The 16,997-nt window shown below is 43.2% G+C and overlaps 1 protein-coding gene across 15 annotated transcripts in view; it reads left to right on the top strand.

Moving 5' to 3' along the window:
* The window catches only part of MTA3 (metastasis associated 1 family member 3), a 281,381-nt gene that overhangs the window by 109,229 nt on the left and 155,155 nt on the right, over positions 1-16,997 (top strand). For all 15 annotated transcript variants that reach the window (XR_010149568.1, XM_054678377.2, XM_063789935.1 and 12 more), the window contains one exon: positions 1,627-1,753. Coding sequence is in view for 14 of the 15 variants with exons in the window: in XM_054678377.2 (XP_054534352.1) it covers positions 1,627-1,753 (127 nt within the window). In the remaining variant the exon portion in view is untranslated. The remainder of the gene's footprint in view (positions 1-1,626; positions 1,754-16,997) is intronic.

Genomic DNA, 16,997 nt, shown 5'->3' with positions numbered 1-16,997 from the left:
CAGCTACTCAGGAGGCTGAGGCAGGAGAATCACTTGAATCCGGGAGATGGAGGTTGCAGTGAGCCGAGATTGTGCTATTGCACTCTAGCCTGGGTGACAGAGCGAGACTCCGTCTAAAAAAAAGTTATACAAATATATAAATGAAATTTGGAATTTAACTGGTAAATTTTAAAAAGTGGTTTTCATTAGTGATCTGCATCATGAGAGATGCCGTTGTGGTGATTTTTGTCTTTGGTTAGGTTGGATTTCAGTGATTTTGGTCCTTTTTATGGTGAACCAAGGGATCGTATAAGAACGTAAGATTTACTGTTACTGTTGTAGAGCTGGTTGCTGTTTTAACTCTGTAGGGTATGCATTAGAATTCAGTTAGCTGTGTCTTATACAACAACAATTTGTCAAATCCTAATTAGGTAAAGAGTGTAATTTTGTATGTGATATTTTCTAGTGCTAATAGTGCCAATGCAGCAGTAACTTTATTGATCTTCACTGGTGAAATGTTATTAGACCTGCAAGTAAATGGCCCTTTTAGTGCTATATTTCTCTTTGAGTAGTTCATTAAAGAGAATATCCAAAGAATTTTAAATTGCTTTATTCTTGCTTTGAGCTAGGTGCATCTTTTTCTAAGTTACTGTTTAAGGTTCATTTTCAATTCAGTTTTAAAAGTTTGAAAGTAGAAAAGATCTGATACTTACTCCATTCATTACCCTCATGCTATTCATAAAGAACTACTTCAACAAGGGCATTATATTTGATAAAATCCCTTCTGTGAGGCTGGGTGTGGTGGCTCATGCCTGTAATCCCAGCACTTTGGAAGGCCAAAGCAGGCAGATCACTTGAGCCCAGGAGTTCGAGACCAGCTGGGCAACATGGTGTAACGCTGTCTCTACTAAAAATACATAAAGTTAGCCAGGTGTGGTGATGTACGCCTGTAATCACAGCTACTCTGGAGGCTAAGGCACGAGAATTGCTTGAACCTAGGTGGTGGTGTTTGCAGTGAGCTGAGATTACACCACTGCACTCCAGCCTGGGCGACAGAGCAAACTCTATCTCCGAAAAAAAAGTGAATTAATTTTTAAATTGATAGGTAATATTTGTATATATTTTTGGGGTACCATCTGCCATTTTTAAGTTGGAATTTTTCTTCCTTTGAGGCCCTGATAATTTTATGGTTATAGTTGAACTGACAAGATAAGTGTTTAATTTTTTTTTTTTTTTTTTGAGACAGAGTCTTGCTCTTTCACCCAGGCTGGTGTGAAGTGTACGATCTTGGCTGACTGCAAACTCCACCCCCTGGATTCAAACAGTTCTCCTGCCTCAGCCTCCCGAGTAGCTGGGATTACAGGCGCCCACCACCATGCCAGGCTAATTTTTGTATTTTTAGTAGAGATGGGGTTTCGCCACGTTGGCCAGGCTGGTCTCAAACACCTGACCTCAGGTGATCCACCTGCCTCAGCTTCCCAAAATGCTTAGGATTACAAGCATGAGCCACTGCACCTGGCAAATGTTTAAATTTAAAATTGATTAGTTTGAAGAAAATATTGAATGAAATGTTGATTTGATCTGTTTCAATATCCAAACAGATAATGTGCTTTGTACTAATAAATTCTTTGAATTTTATTTGTGTAGAAGAAATTGAGGAAGAATCTGAAACAACAGTTGAGGCTGACTTGACCGATAAGCAGAAACATCAGTTGAAACATAGGGAACTCTTTTTGTCACGCCAGTATGAATCTCTGCCCGCAACACATATCAGGTAAGAACTTTTTGGGAACTAAGGTACTCAGTACTACGGTGACCAAAAAACAAAAGACTTCTTTGAAGCGTTTTCCAGACTCTTCTCAGGATCTTGCTTAAACTACTTTGCTAAAGGCTTCATAATGGAATTTTAGGTTGGAAATTTATAATGTGTATTACCATATTAAAGCCCCACAAAAGTTCTCCAGTAAAGTAACCATTTTAACTTTGTTTTAATAACAGACTTTCCTGGCCAGGCGCAGTGGCTCACGCCTGTAATTCCAACACTTTGGGAGGCTGAGGCGGGCGTATCATTTGAGGTCAGGAATTCGAGACCAGCCTGGCCAACATGGTGAAACCCCATCTCTACTAAAAATACAAAAAATTAGCTGGGCGTGGTGGTATGCACCTGTAATCCTAGCCACTCAGGAGGCTGAGGCAGGAGAATTGCTTGAATCTAGGAAGCAGAGGTTGCAGTGTGCTGACATCGTGCCACTGCACTCCAGCCTGGATGACAGAGTGACACTCTGTCTTTAAAAACAAACGAAAAAAAACAATAAAACAATAAAAATCGGGCCTTTCCCGATTGATTTGAATATCTTTTCAGAATGGTACAGAAGAGGGTCTAGCAGACATCATTTTGGGAAATGCTGGTCTTCCAGGTTCTAAGAAAATTATATAGCCATTAGAAGCCAAAGGTTAGAACCTAAAATCTGCTTCCCAGGCAGGTGACTCTTGACCTTATAGGATATATGGCTTTTTGTTTTCTTTTGAGGATCACTGGGATGAAAAGTTTATATTCTTTATTATTCCTTAATAATACCTGATGTATGCATTGATAGCATACAAATGTGCAGAAAAAAGGTGACTGATTTGGGCGATATCTCTCTGGTTCTCTGACATGGACCACCCTTCCATTAAATTCTTTTTCTACTGCAGAAAAAACAAAAAGTGAAAAAACCTAGCCCCTTGTTTGTCGTTTTGGCAGTTGTTGAGGAAAAACGGTGATTTTCTATGATCTACTGGTGGTGATCAAATTTAAGATATTGTTGAGCTGTTTTTCATTGTAGTCTATAATCAGTGCATCTTAGAGGTATTACAAAATGTTTGAGCTCAAAAGATTCTTACCCTCGGTCAGGAAAGCTTCAAGAGAAATTGGTACTTACTCAGCCTTCCAGAGGGTATGAGGCACAAATAGAGGGCACAGGTGAGCATAGGGTGTATGAAAGTAGCAGCTTGTGACCAGGGTAAGGATGTGTGAGCAAGTGCAGTGTTTCACTCCTCTTAAGTTAAAGAAATGCCTTCAACTTTTGTTCATAATCTGTATTTCTATTTCTTTTGTCCACCTCTGCTGGTCATAATGGTCCTTAAAAACTATACATATAGACATAAAATGCATTCTTTCTTTTCTTTTCTTTTCTTTTTTTTTTTTGAGACGGAGTCTTGCTCTGTCAACCAGGCTGGAGTGCAGTGGCGCGATCTTGGCTCACTGCAACCTCTGCCTCCCGGGTTCAAGCAATTCTCCTGCCTCAGCCTTCCGAGTAGCTGGGATTACAGGCACATGCCACCATGCCCAGCTAATTTTTTGTATTTTTTTAGTAGAGACAGGGTTTCGCCATGTTGGCCAGGCTGGTCTCGAACTCCTGACCTCGTGATCCACCCGCCTCAGCCTTCCAAAGTGCTGGGATTACAGGCGTGAGCCACTGTGCCCAGCTGAGGTTTGTAGACTTTCTAAAGCTCTGGTACTTAACACATACACACACACACACACACACACACACACACACCCTCACACACATGCTCCAATTCCTGATACCTTTGTGCACAACTCCTTTTTTATAGAAATGGACCCAGAGATCTTCCATGGCAGGAAGTATGTGATAAAGATACTGGAATTTCTTTGTCTCCAAATCTTTTCAGAAATAATGTGAGCCCTCACCCCCATAGAAAACCTCATGTCATTGTTTTTATTTGGTTTTGTTTGTTTTTGTTTTCTAAATTGAGATGCAGTCTTTGGGAGGCCTAGGTGGGAGGAGGATTGCATGATGCCAGTAGTTTGAGCCCAGCCTGGTCAGTAGAGCAAGACCTTGTCTCTACCAAAAATATAAAAATTAGCTGAGCATGGTGGTGTGTGCCTGTGGTCCCAGCTAACTGGGGGGCTGAGGTGGGAGGATTGCTTAAGCCAGAAGTTTGAGGCTGCTGTGAGCCACAGTTATACCACCACACCCTAGCCTGGGGGACAGAGTGAGACCCTATGTGAAATAAATAATAAATAGGTGAGATAGATAAATAGATAGATAGAGAGATATGGAGCTGGCTGTGTTGCCCAGATTGGTCATGAGCTCCAGCAATCTTCTTGCCTCAGTCTCCTGAATGGCTGGGACTACAAGTGCTTTCTGCTATGGCCTGCTATTTAGGATTTTTATTAGGGGGCACTATGGTTAGATTTGCTAGGGTTAGTATATTCTGTATAACTTAAGTCATTTGCTGGAAAAGACAGTTAGGCCAGGTAATATGGGAATAGTCTTTTTATCGACCAATAATGCTTTTTCAAGAAAGAAAAATAGTAGGTGATTAATTTTTGTTCAAAGAGATGGAACATAAAAACGTGATATTTTCTTAAAGTTGTGTGTAACTAATGATGCTAAAGAGCCATATGCACTTTTTATCGATTGACTGTGCGGGATCCTGCTTTGTTGCCTAGGCTGGAGAGTAGTGGCATGATCATAGCTCACTGCAGCCTTGAACTCCTGGGCTCAAGCGATCCTCCCACCTCAGCCTCCCGAGTAGCTGGGAGTACAGGCTTGTGCCACCATGCCTGGCTAATTTTTTATATTTTTTGTAGAGATGGTGTCTTGCCATGGTGGCCAGACTGGTTTTGAACTCTTGACCTAAAGTGATCTGCCCACCTTGGCCTCCCAAAGTGCTGCGATTACAGGTGTGAGTCATGAGCATGGCCTCCATTTATTTAATTGGAAGACACTAGAATATAAAGATTAATTTTAAGTTTAAGAAGTTATGTGGGGCTGGGTGTGGTGGCTCACACCTGTAATCCCAGCACTTTGTGAGCCAAGGCAGGTGGATCCCTTTAGGTCAGGATTCTGAGACCAGCCTAGCCAACATGGTGAAACCTCGTCTCTACTAAAAACACGAAAATTAGCTGAGCATGGTGGCACATGCCTGTAATCCCAGCTACTCTGGAGGCTGAGGCAGAAGAATCATTTAAACCTGGGAGGTGAAGGTTGCAGTGAGCCAAGATCGCACTACTGTACTCCAGCCTGGGCAACAAGAGAGACTCTTGTCTCAAAAAATAAATAAATAAATAAATAAATAAATAAATAATGAAAAAGAAGTTATGTGGCCAGTCTTAAGACTCTTGCCAGAACAAGAATCTGACAAATGGTTTTAAAAATGTATCTAAAAGACACAAGTATATTTTTAATTTACTCTCCTGATAGCTTGAAATCTGTTTATAAGTAACGTTGGTTTCTTTTAACAGATTGCCTGGAATGGAAAAACTAGTGATGTGTTTTTTGTCTTCCATAAGGACTGAGAGAGTATATTAAAATATAATTATCAAGACACTTCTTTGTTGAACATAGAAATTACATAGTCTACATGATCGTTTAGTTACTGTTGAACACATTTCCTGAGTATATTCTAGCTTAGGGAGCTTAATAAGTGCTTGATAATTGAGACAAGTGACCTGGCTTATAAATTTAGTGAGTTTACCAGGTGGTAATTCCTTTGAATTATGATGAAGAGACATAGACATTTGGGGCTTTTTGTTTTTTTCCAAATTGAGGAGGAATAGGGCAGAGCCGAGTTTTCTCATTTTAGCTTTGTTTAGCCATCATTTTTAAACAGCTGAATGGGGTTAGGGGCAGTCCCTGGCCAAGGCATGGAGCTGTGCTAACCAGCCCACATGCTGATGTAGAACAAGTGCACATTGGAGTGGTCTTGACATTTTGCTAATGTTGAAGTCATGCCTTATCTTTTTGGCTTTAAAAGGAGAAAATTATCAAAGCCCCATTGTTCTTTGGCAGCAAAGAGGGTAATTTGGTGAATACTGATGTTTTACTCTCAGGGACACTATCAAGTGCCCAGAATTTCCTTGGTGGTCTTTGGAACATAGAAGAAAACCTGACTGAGGCATTCTTGAGTTCCTTTTTAGTCTGTGAACTATAATATTCATGAGACGCTTAACACTTCCCAAAGTGGCAGGGAGGAAACTGTTTGTTTCTTCTGATTCCACCGGAAGAGAGAGTGGACAGGACCCAGGACTTTTTGGAGTAGAGTTAGTGATTCATCTCTTGTTTGTGAGATAGATGGGGCTTGAGTAGTGAGTATCCCTTTGGGACATTTTTTTGAGGGGAAGTGAGAGGCAGCATGCTTCATTTATGCACAGTGATTGAGGTAGCTGAATAATAGATTATATGTTGCAAACATTATTAAGCACTATAAGCCTTGTTACGTCAGCTGCTAGATATCATATGTATTTATTTTACTATATTCAGTTCCAATATGTGTGTATGACTAATATCTTCATTAATAGATTTTCTTTTTTTCTTTCTTTTTTTTTTTTTTTTTGAGACGGAGTTTTGCTCTTGCTGCCCAGACTGGAGTGCAGTGGCATGATCTTGGCTCACCGAAACCTCTGCTTCCCGGGGGTAGGTGATTCTCTTGCTTCAGCCTCCCGAGTAGCTGGGATTACAGGCAAGCACCAGCACACCCGGCTAATTTTGTATTTTTAGTACAGATGGGGTTTCTCCATGTTGGTCAGGCTAGTCTCAAACTCCCGAGCTCAGGTGATCTACCCGCCTCAGCCTCCCAAAGTGCTGGGATTACAGGTGTGAGCCACTGCGCCCAGCCTGATAGATTTTCTTACTACAAATATTCAATAACTTTTAAATTTGTATCATCTGACTTACAAATATCTTTTCATTGTGCATTCATTCATAAGTAGACTGAAAATTTGTAAATTTGAGATGGGCAACACAACTCCTCACAATTATGTAGCTATTTCTTTTATCTCATCTCTAAACCTACCGTTCCATTATCTGCTTTGTGATGCTTGGGCTGTTGTACTCATTATATTAATATATAACCCAGTCTTATATATAACTCGTGTAATATAGTGAATTCGGCTTTAAAATATTCTAATATTCAGCTGGGTGCAGTGGCTCATGCCTGTAATCCTAGCACTTTGAGAGGCCGGGGTGGGAGGATTACATGAACCTAGTAGTTAAATACCAGCCTGGGCAACATTGGGACACCCTGTCTCTATAAATAATAAAAAAATTAGCATGGCATGGTAGCGTACGCCTGTAGTCCCAGAAGTATTTGGGAAGTTGAGGTAGGAGGATTGCTTGAGCCCAGGAGTTCAAGGCTATAGTGAGCCGTGATTGTGACACTGTACTTTAGCCTGGGTGACAGAGCAAGACTCTGTCTTAAAAAAAAAAAAAAAAAAAAAAACAGAAAACCTAGGGTGGGCGTGGTGACTCATGACTGTAATCCCGGCACTTCTGGAGGCTGAGGCAGGTGGATCAACTGAGGTCAGGAGTTGAAGGCCAGCCTGGCCAACATGGCGAAACCCCATCTCTACTAAAAATACAAAAATTAGCTGGTCACGGTGGCACGTGCCTGTAATCCCAGCTCCTCTGGAGGCTGAGGCAGGAGAATTGCTTGACTTCATCTTAGATTATAAGGTTCTTGAAGATCTATTGTCTGTTTTTTTCTTTTTTTTTTTTTTTTAATGTTTACTGTGGAACACTGTATCCAATAGCCATTCAGGATTTGAACCTTGTATAGCGTTTACATTTAATTTTACTTTTTTTTTTTTTTTTTTTTGATGGAGTCTCGCTCTGTCACCTAGGCTGGATCTGGGCCTAGTGGTGCGATCTCGATTCACTGCAACCTCTGCCTCCCAGGTTCAAGCGATTCTCTTGTGTCTGCCTCCCTAATAGCTGGGACTACAGGCATGCGCCAGCATGCTCAGCTAATTTTTGTATTTTTAGTAGAGACAGGGTTTCACCATGTTGGCCAAGATGGTCTTGATCTCATGACCTTGTGATCCGCCCACCTCGGCCTCCCAAAGTGCTGGAATTACAGGCTTGAGCCACTGTGCCCGGCCAATTTTACTTTTATTCTTTAAGGAAATAAGTCACCACAGATATTTGAATAATCTCTTCTTCTTTTTTTTTTTTTTTTTGAGATGGAGTCTTGCTCTGTCGCCCAGGCTGGAGTGCGGTGGCCTGATCTTGGCTCACTGCAAGCTCTGCCTCCCGGGTTCACGCCGTTCTCCTGCCTGAATCTCCAGAGTAGCTGGGACTACAGGCGCCTGCCACCATGCCCGGCTAATTTTTTGTATTTCTAGTAGAGACAGGGTTTCCCCATGTTCTCCAGGATGTTCTTGATCTCCTGACCTCGTGATCTGCCCACCTCAGCCTCCCAAAGTGCTGGGATTATAGGCATGAGCCACAATGCCCAGCCCCATTCTCCACATTTCTATTTTTTTTTTTTTTTTAAGGGACAGAGTTTCACTCTTGTTGCCCAGGCCTGAGTGCAATGGTGCGATCTTGGCTCAGGTGATTCCACCTGCCTTGGCCTCCCAAAGTGCTGGAATTACAGGAATGAGCTACCGTGCCCTGCCGACATCACACATCTTGAACTGTGAACTCAGAAGTACACCTAAACCCACTTCTGTTGCATATTGATGTGTGATGGTTTTCTTTTCTTTTTGAGAGATAGGGTCTCGCTCTGTTGCTCAGGCTAGAGTACAGTGGTGTCATCACGGCTCACTGCAGCCTTGACCTTCTTAGCTCAAGCAATCCTGCCACGTCAGCCTCCTAATTAGCTTGGACCACAGGTGCACGGTACCATGCCTGGCTAGTTTTTAAACTTTTTGTAGGGATAGAGTCTAGCTATGTTGCCCAGGTTGTTTCTTAAACTTCTGGGTTCAAACAGTCCTCCCATCTTGGCCTGCCGAAGTGTTGGGATTACGGGGATGAGCCACTGGGCCCAGCTGGTTAACTCGAGAAAACATGGGATTGTTTGAATCGTGAGCTGAACTAGCTGCCTTTTTCTTGGAATACCATTTTTACTTCAAGATAATCACTGAAAGCTAAACTATGTTTATTTAGACATGGGTATTTTATCAGCTTTTTTTGAAAAGTCATGGTTATTTCATAGATATTCATGTGAAACTCTAGTTGTCAGCCATTCACAATGTAGACATACATCAAAACATCATGTTGTACACTGTAAATATACAATTTTTATTTGTCAGTTATACCTCAGTAAAGCTATTAAGGTAGACATTGAAGCAATTTGCAAAAATGTGAAACAATGTTACTCTTATTAGAGTTTTTTTTTAATTTTTATTGATCATTCTTGGGTGTTTCTTGCAGAGGGGGATTTGGCAGGGTCATAGGACAATAGTGGAGGGAAGGTCAGCAGATAAACAAGTGAACAAAGGTCTCTGGTTTTACTAGGCAGAGGACCCTGCGGCCTTCCGCAGTGTTTGTGTCCCTGGGTACTTGAGATTAGGGAGTGGTGATGACTCTTAACGAGCATGCTGCCTTCAAGCATCTGTTTAACAAAGCACATCTTGCACCGCCCTTAGTCCATTTAACCCTGAGTGGACACAGCACATGTTTCAGAGAGCACCGGGTTGGGGGTAAGGTCAACAGCATCCCAAGGCAGAAGAATTCTTCTTAGTACAGAACAAAATGGAGTCTCCTATGTCTACTTCTTTCTACACAGACACAGCAACAATCTGACTTCTCTATCTTTTCCCCACATTTCCCCCTTTTCTATTCGACAAAACCGCCATCGTCATCATGGCCCGTTCTCAGTGAGCTGTTGGGTACACCTCCCAGACGGGGTGGCGGCCGGGCAGAGGGGCTCCTCACTTCCCAGACGGGGCGGCTGCCGGGTGGAGGGGCTCCTCACTTCTCAGACGGGGCGGCTGCCGGGCGGAGGGGCTCCTCACTTCTCAGACGGGGCGGCTGCCGGGCGGAGGGGCTCTTCACTTCTCAGACGGGACGGCCGGGCAGAGACGCTCCTCACCTCCCAGACGGGGTCGTGGCCGGGCAGAGGCGCTCCTCACATCCCAGATGGGGCGGCGGGGCAGAGGTGCTCCCCACACCTCAGACGATGGGCGGCCAGGCAGAGACGCTCCTCACTTCCCAGACGGGGTGGCGGCCGGGCAGAGGCTGCAGTCTCGGCACTTTGGGAGGCCAAGGCAGGCGGCTGGGAGGTGGAGGTTATAGCGAGCCGAGATCACGCCACTGCACTCCAGCCTGGGCAACATTGAGCAGTCAGGCGTGGCGGCGTGCGCCTGCAATCGCAGGCACTCGGCAGGCTGAGGCAGGAGAATCAGGCAGGGAGGTTGCAGTGAGCAGAGATGGCAGCAGTACAGTCCAGCTTTGGCTCGGCATCAGAGGGAGACCGTGGAAAGAGACGGAGAGGGAGACCGTGGGGAGAGGGGGAGGGGGAGGGAGAGGGATCTTATTAGAGTTTTATATTTGTTTTGGAAAATAGTAATTATTCATAACAAATACTTGCTAATTTGTAATATGTTTTTATTTTAAATTAGTAAATGTTAAGTTTCTTCTCAGTTTTAATTTCAACATGGTAAATGTTGATAGATATGTATCCAACGTAAGTTCCTTGAGTACCTCAATAGGTATAAACGTAAAGGAATCTTTTTAAAAAAATTTTTGCCTATTTTTTTTTTTTGAAATGGGATCTTGCTTTGTTGCCCAGGCTGATCTTGAACTCCTGGCCTCAAGTAATCTTCCCACCTTAGTCTCTCAAAGTGCTGGGATTATAGGTGTGAGCTACCACACCTGGCCTCCATGTAAGAGAATCTTGAGAACAAAAGTTTTGAGAAGCGTTGACAAAGTCAGTCTTGACAAACAAAAGTGCTGGAGGACTTACGTTGCTTATATCATTAGATAGGAAGACACTTGTAAAGTTAGAATAATTAAGATACGGTATATTAGTAAGTGAATTGAAAAATAAACCAATGAAACAATACAAAAGCCAGAAGAGATTCACATGTATAATGCAACTTTGTTTATGACAAAGTCTCCATGGTAATGTAATGAGGAAAAGGTAGTTGTTTTAGTAAATGGTACCAAGTCAGTTGGGTGGTATATGGTGGGCGTGTCTTGCCAGACAGCAATAACTCAAGCATACCTTGAGAATGATCCTGTGTTCCTTGATGAATGTTTGTTTAGTGTTCCAGTAATGGCCAACCCTGATGTTTATGCCATACCTGTGAAGGACACCTGGATCCTGGCGTGTGCCTTGGAATGCAGGTGGTCCAAGGAACTCTGAGGCCCATTGTTTTGAGCTAGGTGGAGGCTGCTAAGTGGTGGTTGCTATGCGAAGGGTACTTGCTGTAAAACCTGCATGCTTTTTATAAAAGGGAATGGTTTTTCCTGTCCAGCCTTCCCCTCCTGGACTCCCTGGACATAAGTTCCCTGAATAAAGCTTATGTCACGCCGCTGTCTTTGGGTCTTTTCTTCAGTCCTCTAGAGGCAGTGTTCTCCTAGCTTGCAAGCTTGGGAATCCAGCACAACAGGTGGCCACAGCAGGGGAAATGTTAGGACTTCCCTTTTCCTTCTCTTTCTTTTTCCTTGGCTAGTTTTTGTTGAAGAAACTGGGGTTTTGTTTCCTTTTCACTGTTTGGATTTTCTGATTGTATCCCCATGGTATTTTACCATGCCCCTTGAGTTTTCATGTTGGTAGTTCAGATTTCTTTTTTTTTTTTTTTTTGAGAGTCTGTCGCCCAGGCAGGAGCAGTGGCACAATCTCTGCTCACGGCAACCTCCGCCTTCCAGGTTCAAGCCATTTTCCTGGCTCAGCCTCCCAAGTACCTGGGACTATAGGTGTGCGCCACTACACCCGGCTAATTTTTTTGTATTTTAAGTAGAGACGGGGTTTCACCGTGGTGGCCAGCTGGTCTCGAACTCCTGACCTTAGGTGTGATCCACCCACCTCGGCCTCCCAAAGTGCTGGGATTATAGGCTGAGCCACTTCGCCTGGTCTGGTAGTTCAGATTTAAAGGTATGGTTGGAGGGGTAAAAGGGAGGAACAAACACAAGAGAGAGAAAGATGGTGATGTCTAACGAGAAGTGTATAGTTTGGTTGTTGCTTTTTAGGATGTTACTGGAAGTCGATTATTGCCTAGTGATCCATAATTCAGACTTTTCTTTGTTTAGTATTTGATTTTATTTTTATTTCAATAAAACTGAATTACTTTTATAATAAAATACAATAATTTTTAATATTATTTTTGGATTTTTATTAATTTTCATTTTGTATCTTAATGTATATTAACTTTAATTTTTAATTTTTTAATTTTTTATTTTTTGAGATGGGATCTCGCTCTTGTTGCCCAGGCTGGAGTGCAGTGGTGTGATCTTGGCTCACTGCAACCTCCACCTCCTGGGTTCAAGCAGTTCTCTGCCTCAGCCTTCTAAGTAGCTGGGATTACAGGCGCCTGCCACCACACCCAGCTAATTTTTGTATTTTCAGTAGAGACAGGGTTTCACCATTTTGCATTTTGGCCAGGCTGGTCTTGAACTGCTGACCTTGTGATCCACCTGCCTCGGCCTCCCAAATTGCTGGGATTACAGGCGTGAGCCACTGTGCCCAGCCTCTTTTTTTGTTTTTAATGTGTATTAACTTATAGCAGAGCTTCTCAACTTTGTCAGACTCAATCACTCTTTTAAATATTTTGTAACTTCCTATACTATTCTGGTATGAAATTCATACTTTAATAGTAGACACTTGATACATGATCTTTCTTTGCGCTGAATTTTGGATTGAAAATGATTTTTCCTCAAAACTTTGAAGATGTTTACCCCATTGTCATCAGACATCCATTGTCATTGAACATGAGTTTTATACCACATCAGTTCTCCATTCTTCGCATGTTATCTGTTTCCTCTCTGAAATCTTTTTAGAATTTTCTTATTTGTTGCATCCTAAAATTTTACAGTGATGCATCAATGGTAAGGATATTTGATACACCACTGTAATTTGAAGATCTGTTTTCCTTTATTTACTTTTTTATTTTTTTGAGATGGAGTCTTGCTTTGTCACCCAGGCTGGAGTGCAGTGGCGCCATCCTGGCTCACTGGAACCTTTGCTTCCCGGATTCAAGCGATTCTCCTGCCTCAGCCTCCTGAGTAGGTGGGATTACAGGCGCCCGCCACCATGCCTGTCTAATTTTTGTATTTTTAGTAGAGATGGGGTTTCACCATGTTGGCCAGGCTGGTCTTGAACTCCTGACCTCAGGTGATCCACCCACCTCGGCTTCCCAAACTGTTGGGATTACAGGCGTGAGCCACCGTGCCTGGCTGTTTTCTCATATTTTCCATTTTTCTTTTTTTCCCTTTTTTGGAGGTGGAGGTCCCTGAGCTAAATCTTTGATTTTTCTAGCACGTCTAGTGATATTTTAATTTTGCCAATCATGTTTTAAAATTTGTTTTATGGGCCGGGCACAGTGGCTCATGCCTTTAATCCCAGCACTTTGGGAGGCCGAGGTGGGCGGATCATGAGGTCAGGAGATTGAGGCCATCCTGGCTAACACGGTGAAACCCCGTCTCTACTAAAAATACAAAAAAATTAGTTGGGCATGGTGGCAGGCGCCTGTAGTCCCAGCTACTAAGGAGGCTGAGGTAGGAGAATGTCGTGAACCCGGGAGGCGGAGGTTGCAGTGAACCGAGATCACGCCACTGCACTCCACAGCCTGGGTAACAGAGCGAGACTCCGTCTCAAAAAAAAAAAAAAAAAAATTTTGTTTTCTGAACACAGTATCCTCACCAGTCATTTTAATAAATCTATTATCTGCATGCACAGTTCTGTGTTGTTGCCTAAATTGTTTCTTCAAGTTCAGTTGTTGATTTTTTATATTTATCTTTTATGCTGTATTTTGTTCTCAAGTATTAGATGATTCAGTTATCCTTTTCTTTTCTTTTTTTTTTTTTTTTGAGTTGGAGTCCTGCTTTGTCGCCCAGGCTGGAGTGCAGTGGCGCAATCTCGGCTCACTGCAAGCTCTACCTCCCGGCTTCATGCCATTCTCCTGCCTCAGCCTCCCGAGTAGCTGGGACTACAGGTGCCTGCCACCACTCCTAGCTAATTTTTTTGTATTTTTAATAGAGATGGGGTTTCACAGTGTTAGCCAGGATGGTCTCGATCTCTTGACCTTGTGATCCGCCCGCCTCGGCCTCCCAAAGTGCTGGGATTACAGGCGTGAACCACCGTGCCCGGCCATAGTTTTCTATTCTTATTCAAAACCAAGGTAGTAAGGCTGAACAGGAGCTCCATTTTTTAAAAATTTTTTTTGATTCGGAGTCTCACTCTGTCACCCAGGCTGGAGTGCAGTGGTGTAATCTCGGCTCACTGCAACCTCTGCTTCTTGGCCTCAAGCGATTCTCCTGCCTCAGCCTCCAGGGTAGCTGGCATTAAAGGCACCCACCACCATGCCCAGCTAATTTTTGCATTTTTAGTAGAGATGGGGTTTCACCATGTTGGCCAGGCTGGTCTCGAACTCCTGACCTCGTGATCCACCTGCCTCGGCCCCCCAAAGTGCTGGGATTACAGGCGTGGGCCACCGCACCTGGCCTAGGAGCTTCAGTTTTATGGGCTGACTTTGTCTTCAGGCAGTTGTGAAGTTGACTTTTCTAAGTCTTACCCTCTTAGACTAGAAAATTCTTCAGGACTATCCTGGATAGGTCAGTTCCATTTTTCCTAGTATTAGCTCCTTTTTTTTAAATTAAATTAAATTTTTTTTTAGACAGAGTCTTGCTTTGTCACCCAGGATGTAGTATAACGGTGCCACCTCAGCTCACTGCAACCTCTGTCTCCCAGGTTCAAGCAATTCTTGTGCCTCAGCCTCCCAAGTAGCTGAGATTACAGGCCTACCGCACCACACCTAGCTAATTTTTGTATTTGTAGTAGAGATTGGGTTTCACCATGTTGGCCAGGCTGGCTTCAAACTCCTGACCTCAGGTGATCTGTGTGTCTTGGCCTCCCAAAGTGCTGGGATTACAGGCATGAGCCACTGCACCCAGCCATTTCCCTTTATACATATTTTGGGCTTTGTTTCTTTTTTCTCTTTTTTTTTCTTTAGCAACAGGATTTCTCTCTGTTTTCTAGGCTGGAGTGCAGTGGCACGATTCGTGGCTCATTGCAGCCTTGAACTCCTGGGCTCAAGCGATCCTCTCACCTCAGCCTCCTGAGTAGCTGGGACTGCAGGTGCTGGCCACCATGCCCAGCTAACTTAAACATTTTTTTTGTAGCGACTGGTCTCCCTATGTTGTCCAGGGTGGTCTCTAACTCCTGGCCTCACGTGATCCTTCTGCCTTGGCCTTCCAAACCACTGCCAGGCCTGAGCTTTGTTTCTTAATTATTTTTCTTGTCCTAATTATATTAGGGAAAACCAGCAATGCTATGTTTAGTAGTAGTTTAGATAGTGGCCAGATGTGCTCTTCTTAGTCTTTTCTTCTTAGTCTTTCTCTTTTGTCTTCCAAAATTTTCTGAAAATCTTTATTCTGCTAATGGCCCCCTCACATTCTCTTTATTATGGTTTAGATTCTTTTTTTCTTTTTTTTAAATTTGAAACGGAGTCTCGCTCTGTCTCTCAGGTTGGAGTGCAGTGGTGTCATCTTGGCTCACTGCAACCTCCACCTCAGGAGTTCAAGTGATCCTCCTGCCTCAGCCTCCCAAGTAGCTGGGAGTATGTGCCACCAAGCCTGGCTAATTTTTTTTATGTTTTATTTTTTGTATTTTTGGTAGAGACATAGTTTCGCCATGTTGGTCAGACTGGTCTGAAACTCCTGACCTCTAATGATCTGCCCACCTGGGCCTTCCAAAGTGCTGGGATTACAGGCATGAGCCACCATTCCCTGCCAGGTTCTTTTGTTTTGTTTTGTTTTGAGACAGAGCCTCACTCTGTTGCCCAGGCTGGAGTGCAGCGGCGCCATCTTGGCTTACTGCAATCTCCGACTCCCGGGTTCAAGTGATTCTCCCGCCTCAGCCTCCTAAGTAGGTGGGATTACAGGCGAGCACCACCACGCCCAGCTCATTTTTGTATTTTTGGTTAGACCATGTTTCACCATGTTGGCCAGGCTGGTCTTGAACGCCTGACTTTGTGATCCAACCGCCTCGGCCTTCCAAAGTGTTGGGATTACAGGCTTGAGCCACTGTGCCTGGCGGTTCTTTTAATTTTCTTATCGCTTTATTTATTTATTTATTTATTTATTTATTTATTTTTGAGATGAAGTTTTGCTCTTGTCACCCAGACTGGAGTGCAGTGGCGTGATCTTGGCTCACTGCAACCTCCACCTCCTGGGTTCAAGTGATTCTCTTGCCTCAGCCTCCCGAGTAGCTGGGATTACAGGCGCCCACCAGCATGCTTGACTACATTTTTTGGTATTTTTAGTAGAGATGGGGTTTTGCCATGCTGGCTAGGCTGGTCTCAAACTGCTGACTTCAGGTAATATGCCTGCCTCAGCCTCCCAAAGTGGTGGGATTACAGTCGTGAGCCACCAACCCAGCCATCTTCTTATTTAAAAGGCATCTCAGAAAAGAGGAGATAAACACATTGGCTTTGCCTGTCATTTAATTCATTATTCTGTTGAGACTGAAAATATTATTCCATTCTCCTCCCTGCATTGAGATGCTGTAAAACTTCTTTCAGTTAGCTCACTGAATAAAAATACCATACAATTCTGGGATTTATCTCTTCTTGTCTCTTTTTAAAACTGAGTTATTGAGTATTGACAAAACATTTCCACCCTTTTTTTTTTTTTTTTGGTTTATGTTTTACCTAGAGCAATTAGTGTTTGAAGGAAAATTTTTCCTCGGGTTGTCCTATGTGTCAGAAACAAATAAATGAACTAAAAATATTTTATGTATAAGCAGAATTTTCTTTTTAAACAAAAAATATTTCAAATACTGGGCAAAGAAATAGTCGGTAGATGGGAGTAGATTGGAATAGATTGCCAGAGTGAATTTATATATTGCTGTGTTTAGGGATGGTATATCCAGTTTGGTTAAATGCTCGGTGCAACCTGGGATCCAAAAGCAGTGGATGATAGAGCAATATATATATATTTTTTGAGACGGAGTCTTGCTCTGTGGCCCACGCTGGAGTGCAGTAATGTGATTTCAGCTCCCTGCAATCTCTGTCTCCCAGGTTCAAGCAATTCTCCTGCCACAGCCTCCTGAGTAGCTGGGATTAC

The sequence above is a fragment of the Pan troglodytes genome, chromosome 12 (assembly GCF_028858775.2).
Source record: "Pan troglodytes isolate AG18354 chromosome 12, NHGRI_mPanTro3-v2.0_pri, whole genome shotgun sequence".
NCBI classification, from domain to species: Eukaryota; Metazoa; Chordata; class Mammalia; order Primates; family Hominidae; genus Pan; species Pan troglodytes.
Note: the sequence above shows the minus strand (reverse complement) of the source record. Positions and strands in the feature narration are given on the sequence as shown.